At 38.5% G+C, this 17,604-nt stretch overlaps 1 protein-coding gene across 1 annotated transcript in view; it reads left to right on the plus strand.

Annotated features, from left to right (window-relative positions):
- The first annotated feature begins 13,192 nt into the window (after positions 1-13,192).
- Positions 13,193-17,604, plus strand: part of LOC116327512 (SH3 and cysteine-rich domain-containing protein 2-like) — a 33,795-nt gene continuing 29,383 nt past the window's right edge. The window contains exon 1 of the mRNA XM_031749136.2: positions 13,193-13,609. Coding sequence (XP_031604996.1) covers positions 13,520-13,609 — 90 coding nt within the window. The 5' untranslated portion in view covers positions 13,193-13,519. The remainder of the gene's footprint in view (positions 13,610-17,604) is intronic.

Raw genomic sequence — 17,604 nt, forward strand, 5'->3', positions numbered from 1 at the left:
TGTTTTTTGTTAAGTTGCCTAATAATTATGCACAGTAATAGTCACCTGCACACACAGATATCCCCCTAAAATAGCTAAAACTAAAAACTACTTCCAAAACCATTCAGCTTTGATATTAATGAGTTTTTTGGGTTCATTGAGAACATGGTTGTTGTTCAATAATAAAATTATTCCTCAAAAATACAACTTGCCTAATAATTCTGCACTCCCTGTATAAGGACACTAAAACTAAAAATTAGCTTAAGGGGATCACTTTCGTTCTGTCCCTGGCTGCAACAATGAGTTTTATGTTTAACCGAGGATACACTGTCCACTTTGACACTCTGTCTCTTAAGCACTAAGTGTTGTTTCGTTGTTTGGCTAGCTGCACTGACACGGGAAAATCCACCTGGATGATTAGATACTATTTTGTGTCCCCTGGAGCTTTATTCTTTTACTCTGCAGCACCACCAGCAGGTAAAAGCTTAACGACAAGATACGAATTACCTGCCAATTGTTAGCATTCTGATGTTACTGTAACATTAAGCTTAAAGTGCCACTGTAGCTGATTGCAGCCTGTGGTGCTAAGAATCTTTGCAGCCCAGAAAGGATGCCGGCCAGATTTCATGTTCTGCTGATTCTCTTCACTCTGATCCTGTAGGACTCTTAATTAATTTCATTTCTAATTCCACCATTATTCTGTTCCACATAATATGATTACCAATTCACTCTCCTCTCCTTTCGCGTTCCCACGTCTGTTTTGTTTCTTCCTGTAGCTCATCCTACACCATCCCTCTCTCCTTCAGTGGCTCTACTTTTGGTTTCTTTTGGACTCCTTGCCTGTCTTCGTGTGCTGCAGCCAGGCTCATCTGTCTCACATGCTGTTATGCATCACTGTGCATCACTTTTTTTCCTTCCCAGTTGTAGCAGATTCCTTCAATTTCAGGTGTGTAAGACACACAAGGTGCAGCTAGGGAGATGACTTCAGCAAACTGCGGTTTACCCTCAAGCACACAAGGAAGGGCTGCAGTTCATGACTGTTGATGAGCTGTATAGCATGGAAATAACCTCCCAGCTTATCCTGTAGATAAGCAAGCAAGAGGGAGGCAGTCATTTGCCAGTTAGTTAAGCTTTATAGCTGCACACAGTCAGCTTTTGGAGGCACTGGAGGAGGAGAAGGGGTTAGAAGAGGGTGAAAAGAAGTAAGAAGTCAAAGGAAAGATGGAGGAGAAGAGAGAGATTTATTTATGCTGCATCCTTAACTAGGGATGTTATTATAGCACAATAAGAGCTGCAGACAAAGTCCAGATTATACTGTTTGGAGTATGCAGCAGCTTATAGGCTGAATCATTTTATCAGTACTGAGCGTAACCCGCCAAAAAAAAAAGAGTTTTATATTTATCAAGAATATTTTTAGTTTTTCTCCATGTTGCAGTGGTTTCACTGTGCCAGTAATTAACATATTTGTGTGTGCAGACATGTAGATCAGCATCACTGAATATTAATTGTTCTGTTGAGAAATGGTAACTGAATGGGCTGCAAGTGAAATTGAATTTAACCGCTTTTCTTAGGCAAGTTGCTGCAGCTGAAGCATGAAAGCTGTGGATTAATTTGTTGATGCGAATTCCATTATTCAAACCGCTTATGCAAGTTCATCAGTAGTTTACAATTTCATTTTCCGTCTGATAGTAAAGTAATCATTCTTGCTTTGACCGAAAAACAACAGCGAGCAGAATGACGTTTCCTTCATGGCATAACATGCTTTGAGGGAAAAATTTATGGTTGTGTAGCTTTGCAGGTCTTTTTAAAATGCTGTGCTGAGGAAATTTTCCCTAACTGCATCAAGTTTTCAAGTAATGCTGAGGCAAACTGAAGTAAGCGGCTGTAAAACTGTGTCGCTTGTGAAACATCAGCAAAAAGGAAGGAAGTGAAGGTACACCTACAGTTCATAGCCACCGTGTCACTAAGCATTTCACTGTGTGGTTTCCCTTTTTAAAGAGCTGTTTACAGTGAGAAATCAGGATGAAATATGCATATGACTTAGTTAAGTGACTGTAATACTAGTCTATGCTGTCATGAGTGGCAGAAGAGGACCTAAATGTAGACTTCTGAGGCAAAACGCAATAAACAAACAAACAAAATCAACATTTATTTAGCTGGACTATTCAGTCCATAGCAGAAAATTAATTGCAGAATCCAAAGAAGCCTAACAAACAATAAGACAAAGGGAGACAGCAATTCTGCATACACAGAATAGCAATTAGGGAAGAGTGGAGACATCTCAGAGACACAGCTGAACTAAATCAGATAACAAGACATGGTGAGGTAAAACTAAAACATGGCACCGGAGACAAATGACTATCAAAATAAAAACCGGAAGTAACAAGACAGAAAAACACCACAAGGAGACACTAAGACTTGACAGGGAACAGAGAGCAGGTAAAACACAATGTAGCCTCAAGGACTTAAATCTATTTTATGATAACCAGAGATGGGCATCTGATTACTTTTTTCAAGTAACGAGTAATGTAAGGGATTACTATTGCAAAAACGGTAATTAGATTACCGTTACTTTCACGTAGGAACGCTGCGTTACTGCGTTACTAAAACCGTGATTTTTTGCGAGAATGTCTCATGATAGTGACGTAAGCGAGTGCGACGTTCATGACAACAGCTGTCTGCAGATCAACAATGGATAATATATCGAGTGCGGAAAGAGTATGAGCGTGCAGCGTTTAAAGCGTGGAAGTACTGACCTTACTTTGAGTTTGATTCCATAAAAAGTGACAAAAACATTAGTGTCCATTGTGCGTGGGAAGAAAACTTCTTTTTACAGCGAAAAAAACCCCTAAATTTCCAAGCAAGCAGCGAGTGCGCTATGACGTAATGTGAAACTCACAGAGAAACTCGCGGATTCTTCCACTGACCGCCGCGGCACACCTGCAACAGGGTAAGCCTCCGCCTACCCCAGTCCTGCTTTACAGGTGAAAATAGAGCAACAGGACTGCAGAGTCTTTGATTTTATTTATTTTCTGCTGTGTTTTACTTGCATCTATTTGAAAGAGTGAATGTAAACACAAAAAAATATTTTATTTTATGTGCTGGAATGTGCAGAAAATAGGTTTAAATGTTAAACAAATTTCTTCCAGTCAGAGAATGTTGCATATAATTAAGTTTTTGCTTGATGCATAAAGTTAAAAGATTTAAAGTTTTAAAAAGAGACGTTTCCATTTGATTACATTTTGTATGATGGATTATGCAGAAAAAGTAGAATTGGGCTGAAAGATCTATCACTTTATCACCTATTCAGGTTGTAAATCGTGTTTTTAAAAAGTAACTAAGTAACTAAGTAATTAATTACTTTTGAAAATAAGTAATCAGTAAAGTAACGGGATTACTTTTTGGGGGAAGTAATCAGTAATTAGTAACTGATTACTTTTTTCAAGTAACTTGACCAAAACTGATGATAACACTAAAAACCCCCAAAATGGATAATCCAGAAACACAACTACACAAATCACAAATAAGAAAACTCTTAAGAAAGGATTAAGAACAGCAAAACCCAAAGTGCTGGGTCAAAGAACCCACCACTCAGTGTAAGGCTTATATCACATCAGCCCCAAATGAAAATTTTAATGTTTCTGTGATGGTTAATCCTATACTATGTGCTGAACACATACTAAGGCTCTAATACTAAAATCTAATCATTATCGGTAACCACAAATGTTCAAATTTACTGTTTTACAAAAATCCTAAAAAAAAATGGTAAAGCACATTAATTTTTTTTTAGTAAGATACTTGCATTTCTGAATAGATGAACTAGTTTTACTGGCTAAATGTTGTGCTTGAAGTCCAGTGTGCCGTCTCAAATTTGGGTATCAACACGTGAATTCATATTGTTTTTTGTTTAATAAATAGCAATATATGTCTTAGTTCTGAACACAAATGTTCACAAACTCCTGAAAGTGTTTGCATTTCCTGTTTTTATTACAGGTGGTCTAATAAATTAATTAAGCAAATGTTTATATGCAGCATTATTTCTCTCTATCTCTCTCTCTTTCTCAAAACCAAAAGAGCTGTGGGCACCTGTTTAAACTAAAAGGCAGGTATTTGTGTCAGAGTGGGTCACTTGGCCCTTACACCACTTGTTTGGGAGTCTATTGTCTCTATACTCCCAGTGAGGCTGGGGTGTGAGTCAGCGAGTGGCAGTGCCAATACTTTTTGGCATGTTGAACACAAATCTCAGTGTCATTCTGGCCAGCTGCCTATCCTCTCCACCTAGCCTTTTCTTTAGCCATCTCCTCCCCGACTCGCTCACAGAATCACTGCTGCTGACAATGTTTTTTTTTTTCAGTTACTCTATTGCTGTGCACTGCAGACGCATAATGTAATGTGTGTCCTGCTCCAGAGTGAGTTCAGATCAACTTTACAAGAAGACATCTTTTGAAAGTCTATCATATTAGTTATATTTTGCTCTCATGAGAAAGAAAATATTGCTAAAATTTAAGACTCTCTCCAGTTAAAATGACGTTTATAACTTTTCACTAACATAGTGATACCAAAAGCTTGTGTTACCTACAGTTAGTGGTGCTTTTTAGGTACACAGCAAGTACATCATGTAATTTAAAAAGCTGTTGTGTTTGCATCTCATAATGTCTTCTGCCAGCATTTATCAGACTCATGGCTAAAATGATAAAGACTCCTACCTTCCACTGCCAACATCCCCTCAAAATGCAAAATGGAGTTTACATCATTATCCAAAGTAAGAAACCGAGTGGGTGTAATTGTGGACGTGATAAATTTTCACTTAGTTATGACCTTACTCAGTATGAGCAAATGACATTTTGCTACTGTTGACACACACACACACACACACACACACACACACACACACACACACACACACACACACACACACACACACACACAGAGTAAACACTTTCATTCCACACCTCTAAAACGTTTTCTTGAACCCTCAGCCTTAAAGCTGTAATGACCAAACAAAATAGCTTTCATAATGGGCTGAATTTTGAGCTGGGTCTCACAGGGAAAGAAAAACACATGTAATTATTGGCATAGAGTAAATAGAGTAAATTTTTAGGCAACAGCAGTCTGTGAAGAGACAGTGTTTGGCACAGTAGAACTGCCTGTGAAGCTAAATATAGTTGCCACATTTGTTTAGCGAATTATTCCTATGCAGCTTCAGCAATTGAATCTAGTTTTGTATGTCACATCTTCTTCTTCTTCTCCCCCCTTTAGGGATCACCACCGTGGATGATCTGCCTCTGTCTCACTCTGTCCTTAGCATCCTCTTCTATCACAAAAGCCCTCTGCATATCCTCCTTCAGTGCATCCATGAACCTTCTCTGATTTTTTCATTTCTTGGCCGCTCCATATTCAATCTATCATTTGTCCAGTATATCCACTACCCCTCTTCTGCACATGTCCAAACCATCTCAACCTTGTCTTCAAACTTTGTCTTCTTGTTAGCGCCACCGTCACTAAACCATACATCTATGGTCTCACTACCATCTTATAAACCTTCCCTTTCTCTCTTGCTGCTATCCTTCTGAAACAAATCACCCCTGACACTCCACCCTGCTTACATGCACTTCTTACCTCTATTGCACACTGTCCATTGCTCTGGATGGTTGACCCCATTTGACCTTCACTATCTCTACTGCCTGCATGCTCGCCTTTCTATGCGTCTTCCTCTCATTCACACACATGCATTCTGTATGGACTTTCATTTCTCTGCAAACATCATAGTCCTCGGAGACTCCTGCCTGACCTCATCTGCCAACCTGTCCTTCAGCACTGTAAACAATAAGGTTCTCAGAACCGACCTCTGATGTAATCCCAACCCCACCTTGAACCCATCCATCGCTCTTACCTCACCCTGTCTCGCTGTCCTCATACATGTCCTGTACCAACCTCACATATTTCTCTGCCACTCTGACTTTCTCATGCAGCTTCACTCTTGGGATCCTATCATATGCTTTCTCTAGATCCACAAAGACACAGTGCAGCTTCTTCTGACATTCTCAATACTTCTCCATCACCACTTTCAAAGCAACAAAAAGCACCAATTGAAACATTTGAAGCTGAAGTACTGAAACTGGTTTCTAAATACAATTATGATGATGATTATTTGACCAGCCTTGTCTGCTTCTTTACAATGATGCCAACATCCCCTCTGGCCAGGAGTTTGTTCAGTTAACTGACTATGAGTATAGGAACTCAGTTGTCAAGAAACAACTGTTTACAATAGTAAATGTACCACATTGGATTTACATTTTTGTTGCAAGCCCTACGGTTCCCAGGAGGGAGAGCATTTCACATTTTTTTGGTGAAATAAAAACCAAATATTTGATGGTTTACCATCAAATTGATGACTTTCATCAGATATAAACCTCGGGCAGAATTGGGTTTGAATTATATTTGATCCCCTGTCTTTTCACCACTGTCAACACATTAGGTCAAATTGTAGATAATATAGAGTTCTTTATAATAAATACTTCAACATGTAAGGAAGCTGTATGTTTATCTCACAGCCATCATGTAATGGCCGTTCATTTCTTTTTCATGTCCTGCTCCCTGAGCTTGTAGTGAGCTGTGTTACTCAGCAGGTAATATGCTTTCTTGCTCCAATTAGGTCAGAATCATTTTCACATAATCAGATTACGGTCAGACAATTTAATTTCTTGTTGTTAATAACTTCTAAAATTGTTATTAAATTATACCGTAGTTAAAGACAGGTCTGCGTTTTCTCCACCTGTCACCATGTCTGTTTGCTTCTGCCTCGTAACACAAGAAAGGATGAGTGTGAGTCTTTCATCTTACAGTCAGTTACCTCAATAGTGTCGCAGTGATGTTCACAGCAGCTTTTTACTGGAGGGGAAAATGACACATTCCTTGTAACCTCATGACAGTTGTGGTGTATAAATAAATCATACTGTTTTTAGCAGTTTGACATCTCTTTCTTTATATTTATATAAAAAAAATTTTTTTTAGAGGACCGCATCTACAGTGCGATCATTTTGAATAAAATAAGATTTCATTCTCTACACTTGAGTTGGTTTCTTCTCTCATTTCACCATCGCTACTCTCTCACCCCGAAAGCCTCACTTGGATCCTTTTTTTTCATGATGGCTCACACTTTTATAAATTTCATAGTTCACACCTGACCTGGTAGAGCAAACACTGGGGACTCTGTGTTTTCACATTGTCATTAAATACTGTCACTTTGTAAATAGAATGAAAATAGAGAACCACACATGAAGTTGGAATAAAAGAAAGGAAATAGATCCGCTACAAACAAAGGCAAAAAAAAAAAAAATCCACACAGAAAAAGTGGGCCACGTATTCCATGTGGATCAAGCTAGCAATGAAAAACTCTTCAAAGTGATAAATAAAAAAACAAGGCTGTTTCACACATGAGCAAACGTTTGCTTGTTATATCATGAAAGAGATTTGTCTCCTATCAGGAATTAGTAGGTTAACATTTGACCCAGATACAGCAGGGATCTGAGGTTGTTCATTACATCAAAGACTTTAAATTAAGCTTTCTCATTTAAATAGAAAATGATCTTTAAAATAACACAGTTTTTTACTCAGTGGTTTCAAGGCTGAGTTGGCCTCATGAGACAACTGAAATATGCAACTTGTCTCCTATTTTCTTATTGCAGGCTATTCAGATTCTTAATAATCTTCCAAAGCTTGTTGCACTTGGCAACTTTTTGTGCTACAGTGTCCAGCATTGTTATTTCCATCTCTTCACAGAGAACCTTTAGAGCTGCATGACATGTTTTTATTCTGTGAGCAGTTTTCTAAAGATACCAAGTCCTACATACTTCCCATTACACAAAACCATTTAAAACTACAGCATCTCTTAGAGATTAGTTTAGTTTCCAAGAAGTAAGTTTGTGTTGTGATAGCTATGTCTGCTCTCAGGCTGTGTTGGCAGCAAAGAGATTTGCACTGTGTGCAGCACACGAGATAACATGTGACTGTCCTTAGTGACCTGCACAGGCTGGCAGATACTCTCAGACTTTGCTATGTAACTGCTGAAAGTGTCTGTTAATCTATGCTTAGTCTGATCAACGAATTTAGCATTTCAATCCTATGACTGTCATCGCTTTTATAATTGTCACACTCACAGTGGTAAGGTTTCATTTAAAGGAACAAACAGACCCAAAGGAACTAGAGATACTTTCTTTCTATATTTATATTAGGGCCACAAGGCGATGCAGTGGTTAGTACTGCCATTTCACAGTAAGAAGGTCCTGGATTTGAATCCAGCCTTGAGCCTTTCTGTGAGGAGTTTGCATGTTCTCCCCGTGTCTGGGTTCTCTCCAGGTACTCTGGCTTTGTCCTACAATCCAAAGTAATGCATGGAGTTATCTTGGTGTTTCTAAACCGGGTAAAGGTATTAATGTGGATTTAAATATTTGTCTGTCTCTATGTGTTAGCCTTGTGACAGACTGGGATAGTGATCATCAGAAAAAGATCAGAAAAAAATCCCTGCAGTCAGTCACCAGCCACTGTTTTTTTGTGGTCCCTCACAGTTGTTGACATATTTTTCCCTTCCGTGACTAGGACCTAAATGGGATGCTTATTTGAGACAATCTATCAGGTTTTCTGTTGCTTCATTTAAGGCTTTATTTAAAGGCTTTATACAGCTTTTCTTCTTTCAATATGCAATACGCTTTTGCTGCTGAGAAGACAAATAAACAGACTTCAGTATGACTGAACTGAAGTGCAGCTGAACAAATACACAATGTAGTTCAATCAAATTATTTATTCTTATAATCATATTTGATTTCTTTAATATGACATGGATCAGACAGAGTGATAAAATAGATATTTATGTTGCATTTATCTTGTGTGATTCCTTGGTTTTGAAGCTAGAAGCAGCGTTCAAAAACTGTGGGTGTATAATGGATGCAAGTGGGTGACAATGATAATTCATCTTTTGGTCTACACTGACATGATGGCATTGCACAGCTGCTGCAGATTCATGATGTGTTTGAACTTCACCAGGTTATCTCGACCATGTCTACATGAAAGAATGGTGAATGAACTGGTACTTTTACTCCACATTTTAACTCAGGTAAGCAATCAAAGCACCTTCTACTACAAGTTTAATTCACCCAATCACTCATATATTCATACAGAACTTTGTGACTTTTATGTCTTTGAAAAGCACTATGTAAATAAACCTTACTTACTTGAGCCACAGCTGACCCATACATTGATGCATCCAGTGGCTGGTTGGATATTTGCATCGTCAAGCAGTACTTAATATAGAGGCTGGTAAGTGTATATCACTTTTTCAAAATTTAAGTTCTTTTTGCTTCTGAGACCAATAAAAATGTTTTAGCTGACAAGGTCAGCAGATGACTAATGCATTCATTACAACTCAATGTTACCCAGATGAATTCTGGGGTATAATGCTTGTTTAATGCTTAATAAAATCTGTTGGCCACATACAGAGAAACCCCCCCGGCCTGAGCAATGTGTGCATTCTTTTGAAGTCGAGGGTCTGATGATAGAAAGATAAAACTTGCATCAGGAAGGTCATATGCAGCATAATCTTCCAATAATGGCATATAAGGACAATGACTAAAGAATTTTGATTGTGCTTTACAATGACAGCAACCCAGCAAACTTACAGTAATCCTCCTGAGGATTATGATAATGTTGACATTATTATCCATGAGTTCAATAAAGTCCATAAAGTGGATTGAAGAGCAGATAAAAAACAAGGTGGAGTGGTAGGTGTTACAAGAAAAGGTGCTTTAACTGAAAACGTACCTAACAAATCTTTAATCTAAAACAGGGAGCTAGCAATGACCTGATAAAGACAGAGGGAGAAGAACAGGCTAAATACAGATTAACACAAAGTCAGTGATAGGAGAATGAGAACCCCAACTAAAACCAATCCAGTTCTTCATCTGTTTCTTACTATATGGAATAAATTGTACTTATTGGTGGCTAAATGGCACCACAAGCTGCTGGAGGCAACGAACACAGCCCAAGCAGAGCCCAACTGAAGCATTTCAGAGCAAAACCAAAACTGTCTGGCCACCCAGTGCTGGGAAGCAGCTGAAGTCAGCTGTCTCTCCAGACTGCCTGCTGGGAAAATACTGTTTTTCTCCTGGAAACAGATGAGAATCAAAGTTGGCATAGATGACGAATGATAATTTGGAAATGAGAGGGAGTGTGCGGATTGACAGATTTAAAAATGGGAGAGGAGAAGGAAGAGAGGCTAGATAGAGGGGAAGCAAAAGAGAAAATAGGGTTATGCTAATTTGAATGGATGGGGAGATTAAATAGAGGCATATCAGGTCATGTGCCTTCTAGAGACTGGGCCCTAATCCCCTTCTCTTGCTTCTTGCAGCTCTTCTTCGCACACATACAGTACAAATGCACACATTCATATACACAAGATGACGTAAAAAGACTGGTGCACTGTGCAGAGCATTTTAGATGACAGTCGTGAAAATGGAGTAAGACACCTGGAACTGCAGGGAAAAGAAGAAAGAGTGAAGAAACAACATGTGTAAAATATTTTATTTTGCTTTTTTCTTCTGTTGCCAATGCACGCTGTTGGTCCTTCTGGAATATCTGCTTTGAGCAAACTTCACATGTGATAAGGATTTATTTTATTTTTTATTTTTTGCTAAATCAAGGCTTGTAATCAAACACATATTTACCTTTAAACCTGAATTAGACATCAAACATACACGCTGAGAGACAGAGAATCAGTAAGCATATGGAAGATAGAGTATCATAAGTAGAGCGAAAAAGTACTTCCTTAAGCAAATATTAAAAGATGATGCTCCAAAATAGATATCGGCAAGAATCCTGCCATGACATGACAGCAAAGGACATCACCTTTGTCTAATAATAATTATTTGGCAACCAAGTGTTTTCAGTGGCTAATAAATGTAGCAAAAACATGCATACAAATGTGGACATTTAGTTGTACATACTTATCTGATGCTCAGCTGATGATATTTGCAAAGCAAGAAATAGATAAAAAGTACAGATGAGTTCTGTGACATGTAAAAGGGCAAAAAAATAATCCTAATCATAAGGAAATGGTTACATATACCTATGAAGTATTAAAATGTATGCACGAAGGTCATAACCTCACTCTGTTCCTTTCTAGAGCCGATACTAGCTCTATACCACACACACAGTTACCCAGAGGAGCCCTTGAGAGTCCTTATCAGCTTTTTCATGCATTTAAGATAAGATAATATGGTCTTCAATTTACATAATTTCCTGCTCCAAAATAACACAACATTGTAGCAGAAATGGAGAAAGACAGGCTCTGTCAGTGTACTGTTAAACTGCTCAAGGCCAGCTATGATTATTTCAGACAACTGCCACTAAAAAAAACTGGGACATGGTGTACAAACATCATCTGCCTCAGAGAGAATATTTTGGTGAAGATAGATGGATAGGTAGAAAATGTTGTATAAAAACATTTCATTGTGTATATTTTTAAGTGTGCACATAAATAAAACTAGACAGAGCATCATCACAGCGTGATATGTTTCCTCTATGCTCATTGTCAAAGTGTTTAGTTTTCAGTATAGTATCTAAATATTAATGAATCATTAGCAGTCGGTGCCACTGCTTTGTTCTGAGTCCTTTCTATAATTAGCTTGTTTTTATGGAATACATTACACGCTGTATACAGGTTGTTGCAACAAACACAAACAACCTTGCATGATAAGAGAAGTTCTATTATTGGAATGAAAAGAACTTGTCGACTATGAAACCAGACAGTTTCACATGTAAGGCTGATAATAAGTGACAAACACACACACACACACACACACAGAGGCAGGCAAGAGAGGGGAGGAGCTGTCCTTGGTGCTGAATCAGCCACCTGTGCTTTGCTGCTGGTGCTCGTTGTGAATTGTCTACGCATATAGTATTGTATTGTTTTAAAATATACTCTTTTTTTCTTCTTGTTCATTTCAATTTTTTTTAATTAGACTTTAATTTTAAATACATAAGATAAAATCTATAAAATCAAATACTTGTACATATTTATGAGAAATTACTTGGTATTAGAATAGTATGCAAGTGCAAGATAAATCAGTCATGGGTATGCATCAGATAATTTGCTGATTTGTATCCATACGCATGTGCAGACACCTGCTCACAAAAAGTGCAAACCTTTTATAAACACGGTTGTATTTGCCTCCATACCTATGGGCAGAAATCTGTGCCATCAGAAACTGAATTTGAATAAGTTAAATTTGAATTTGAATTACTCGGATTGAATCTGAATTGTAACTTGAATGAAAGCTTTTGAAAACTGAATTTGAATTAGTCTAATTTGAATTCAAATTCAGTTTCTGATGGCACAGATTTCTGCCCATAACTATACTACTTAAGTGTCCACTTAGCTATAAGCATTATTCTTGTGATGTACAAATAAACATTCTATTGGACGAGATTCAGCCTTATTGCCTTTCATTTTTCATCAACCCCTGCATATTGCCCCAGTAGTGAATGCAGTCTTGCTTTCAGGAAACTGAATGAGATCATATTGTATGCAGCCGTTTTCAGTGGGGGAAGAAGTTTAATTTCACTAATGAAGTAATAATATTAAATTTGCAGGCTTGCAACCAATATCCTGTGCATCAGGAGAAGTGTATTAGCATCGCACCACACTTAAACATCAACAACATAATCACGCTATTTTTATATGGGATATATTGGAATTGTCTGCCTGGTGCAATATTGTGGAAGTAATCTACTGTTTGCTGGAGCAAATTTAAACAAGTCAAAGTTGACAAAGTTTAACTCCAAATAATAAAACCACTTTTTATAAACACAGTCAGCTAAGAAATCTTTCATTTAAGTAAAATAAGCTGTCGAAACACATCATTCCACTGTTGAGCGGCCATTCAAGACATTTACACAATTTTATTGGCCCTTACTCTTCACTGTAAGCAAAAGCCTAACAACAACATAGACGCTGAATATCTAAATACGATGCTTATAAGGAGAATTCAACAGCTCTCACCTGAATCTGGTACTGCCCCTTCATCATCATCATTTTCCAGCCTATAGAATTCAGCTCCTCTGCTGCTTTTGGCGTAGTTTCGTTGGTCTCGACCAATCAGGACGAGCGGAACACTTGTGACGGTGAAATCAAAGTTGTTGTAGGAGCGCGTGTGCGAGTGAGCGAGCGAGCGGAGAAAAACTGGCCGGTGTGAGAGAGAGGAGAGAGGCGGCGGAGGGAAGTGGACGAACCGGCTGGTTGCAGCTGTTGGATATTTTTCCCACCGCGTCTTCAGAGCGAAAAAAAGGACGGAGACAGCTTTAAAGCGCATTCCTAGATGGATGCTGTCGATAAGTTAGCAGTCAGAATTCGTCCAGGGGTGCTGCACGAGAGACCGTAGGGATGTTTGCACCTCTGCATGCGTAGTTTCCAGATTCCTCTGTCGCCGTGGACTTGCCAGTTGGTTGAGTTTTGCTGAGGAAGGAAGATTTTTTTTAAAATAAAAAAATGACAGAAATAAGCGAAAAGGAGAACGAACCTCAAAACCGGGACCTTCACCGACCACAGGCTACTGTGCCTAGTCAACAAGAATCAAAGGTAACGGCACACACCTGTGTAAAAACTGGAGGATTTTTTTTTAAAGCAGTAATTTGTTACTCAAAGAGGACTGTTGTTTATATCCTTTTTTCTTTACTGTTTTATGTAGCGGTCTTTCAGTTTAAAATAAATAATTTTTAATATGTAAATTGGGACTAAGTGCGAGTATTTACTTTCCCACGAGGCTAATTCTGTAGCGGCTTGCATAACAACTCTAACCCGCTTTAATTCAGGTAATTAGCTTGGCCTCAGAGTTGGAGAGCAGAGATTACACAGAGGGGTGTGAGCTTTGTCTGGTATGTGTGCACAAAATATCAAAAGCTGCAAGTAAACAAAGAAAGGTCCTTATTGCTTGTTTAGCTTAGGCCAGAGAAGGATGTCCACAGTCGTTTTGTGTACATGCTGTAAATATTAGAAGTACAGTGTCCCAGAAGAGGAGTCCTCCTTGCTGCCAAACATGGAATCCAGTCGCCCTTTTATAACGCCTCGTGTCTGGTTAAATGGATGTGCCAACACTTCTTCTGTGCTTTATCTGCTAATGTTGGCAGTTATTTGATTAAGTACATTAATTTAGGCATTGGCAGTTTGCAGACATATGAGATTACTAGACGTACAGTGCATTAGTTATCACTAATGTACACATGGAGGCTGGGAAGAGAGACTGCAGCAGCCACCTTTAATAGTCTGCAAATAGAATTAAACAAGTCTCCCCTTGAAGTAGGTTTAATTTTGGTTCCACTCATTTGTGCTCCAGTTCTCTCGCTTAAATCTATGCCCTGAGAATACCTGAACAAGGTTTGGATGCTAATGCTTGTTTTCAGGGACCCTGCTTGTTTTGAGGTTAAATTGATGAGTCCAGTATCCTTGGCTAAATTCAGAACCATTGTAAATTTTATGGGAAGCAGCTGCTTTTATTGCCATTACTACTGCTCCTGCGATTAGCCTTATTTTAACCTTGTAATATGAGTTCATTGTAGTTCATTCTGGCGTAGTGTTTTAGTTTTCAGCTTTGTATACTGCCATCTTGGCTATACTTCCAACCTCAGTAGGATTTTCCCAAATAAGTGGGGAAAAGGAGTATAAATAAGAAAATTTAAGGTCAGATTTTTATGGCAAATGGCCTTTTGGATGCAACCCTGAAGGCTTTTGTGTCTCCTCCAGGACTGTAATAATAATAATAATAATAATAATATTAATGATAATAATAATAATAATAATAATAATAATAATAATACTAGTAGTAGTAACTAAGAACAACTAAAAAAATTTTTTAAAAGGACATGGAAAACCCTCTTTAAAATAGGACCAAATGATCTGGAAAACAGAGTGGAGCTCACATCAAGGCATCGAAAGCAACAATTTTTTGGCACTACTCCACCTATTTCCAAGGTGCATGGAGGAGACAAACATCTGATGACACGAAGATTCTAGTGACACTTAAAGTATTAGGGAACAACTTTATTACGCACATCTATTTACACATCAAGGCATCTGCCATTTTCCATTTTTCACTAACTAGACTTCAACCAAATTTGCTCTGACTAGTATTTCTTAAACTTTCGACCTGGAGTGCTAATGTATACTTGCCTACAACATTTAAATGTAGCTTATGGTCTCTGCACTGGTAATGTCACACCAAACGTGACATTACCACAGCATCGTATCTATATATGCTGGTGCTTGAGGCACTGGACTTGCTGCAGTCTTAAAATGAAGGTGTTACCATTCAGAAGAAAGCTCTGCACCAGCTCTGGTGCAGGAGTAAAAGTTGGGAGGCAAGTTTTCCCTAGAAAGTCTTTTTAAGCTGTATACAGGGTAACAATTGTGAGCATAAACTAGGTGTCATGCTTCTGCCTGCGTTGCTCTGCAGTTTTGTCACCAAAGTTGTGTCGTTGTGAGGTGTAGTTACATTTTTTTTCATGTAAGGTGAAGTGGAGGGTTTCAGAAGAGTTTGTTGTGTTTGGTTGTGTTGTACCTCTGGTTTAGATTTAAACGAGGGTTATTACCTGCTTTGTAACTTTGAAGTTTTATTTTTAAATGGACACGCCAATCCGTTTTTCTACGAATTGAATCTGAGTAAATTTCCAGTGACTAAACCAGCTTAAATCCCTCACCAACATGGATCTAAATCTCCAACGACAGCTTTAATTGCAGCAAATATCACAGTAACAAATCACATTATACTCGTCTTTTGTTGGTCATCACCACAGGGACCTGAAACAGGCCTGGCAGGAAGGGCTCTTTGTTGTTGTTACTTGACTACAGACGGCACAATGGATGGTGGGCAGTGAGGTGCGGCGTGAATTCATGAGACAATCAGCTAGCATATGTTTGCTGTGTCCTGCTAGTGGCTGGGTCATAATTCATGCGAATGGTTGTCCAGACAAAACAGAAATGGGAGGAAACAATCCTCTGAGCTACGTTAGCCATGTCGCCCCGTTGTTTGCAAAACCAGCTGCTGGCAGCCATGACCTATTCCCATCTCACAGAAGAATAAGGAAGAGGTAAGGGGAGGGGAAAGATTAAATATGTGATACAACTGGGGTCTCTTTAAGAGTAATCTACTTGAGAGTATGTCTAGAGATTTACTTGTTTTTTTTTCTTCTGTCACTCTGAATATTTTTACTTAAATCTTTTCATTTCATAACAGTTTCTTCCTTCTGCTCTCGCCCTGTTTCCCCCGTTCTGACTTCTAACAACCAATCTTTGTATTCTTTCTCATCTCTTTAGCAGCTCTCCTTTATGTCTCACTCATTTTCCCCTCTCTCGTTCTCTCTTTCTACACTGTCCCTCAGCTCTCAGAGTATTTATTGCACCGCTAAGTGGGCCCACTGGCTTTCTTGAGTGCTTCTAATAGAGCTAGTGACAGAGAATGAGTAGTTATTCCACCTCCTCCACCTACGGCCAAGGTGATTGCTCCAAAAATATTATTATTCCTCTCTAATCACTTGGAGCACATGTTGTACAAGTTTATTCAGTATTGTATTTGCTTTTGCTTTTGCCTTGTTGTCTCATGTAAATGCACTTTACATGAAGCTAAAGGCTAAAGTCTTAGTTTAAAATTAAGACTAAAAACAGGGAACTCAGCATCCTGTCACTGTCCAGAAGCATCAAAATCAACCCTTCTAGCACCTCTAGGAAGACCAACAACTCAACAATTATGGCACACAACAGTCTCATCGCGGCACGAGTTGTTAAAAACTGTAGTTTATCATGTCTGTAAGGTTGCATGTAGTTATAAGGCTCCAGGCTTTTTTTGCCAACCTCTGTTTAAAAGGCACCTTTAAGGTTTTCCACTCCTGTTTTTTAGCATCACAGATTCTGGAAGCAGCTGAATTTAACAACCAATTTAGCAACCTTTTAACAAAAGTGCACTAGCAATTTGCTCCATATTTAGTTATTGTGCTCATTCTATAGCACATTTGATCATGCACATACAGGTATGGAGAGGTCCAAAAGTTGAAGTCCATCCCAACTAGTCATCATCTCAAACATAATACTCCTGAGGAACTAAAGACCCAGTCGATTACTTTAAATTTGGATGTTAATGTCTTCCCAATAACAGGAAAATCCTTAATGTTAGCATATAGCTCATAATCTAAAATTCTAATCGGATTATTATCTGATATTCCCATGTACTATCATTATGTAATGTTGGCTTTGGCCCATCAGCTGACCCGTCCATTCATCCATCCATCTATTAATTGGAAGGTTGGTTGACTGGCTGTTCTACTCTGCATGCCAAAGTATTCTTGTGCAAGATGCTGACCCTCAAGTTACTCTGCAGTGTGTTCATTGGAGTGTGTGACTGTTAAATAGAAGGTGCATATGAAGAAAAAAGTTGCTTGTATGAATGGGTGAATGAGGCATGTTGTACAAAGCACGTTGTGCTCAAGTAGAATAGAAACGTGCTCTATAAGCACCAGTCCATCCATTATTGTTATGATTGCTTATAACACAATTACCTTTTATTTGCATCCGGGTTACTGGGGCAG

This window comes from Oreochromis aureus, linkage group 8 (genome assembly GCF_013358895.1).
Source record: "Oreochromis aureus strain Israel breed Guangdong linkage group 8, ZZ_aureus, whole genome shotgun sequence".
Classification (NCBI taxonomy): domain Eukaryota; kingdom Metazoa; phylum Chordata; class Actinopteri; order Cichliformes; family Cichlidae; genus Oreochromis; species Oreochromis aureus.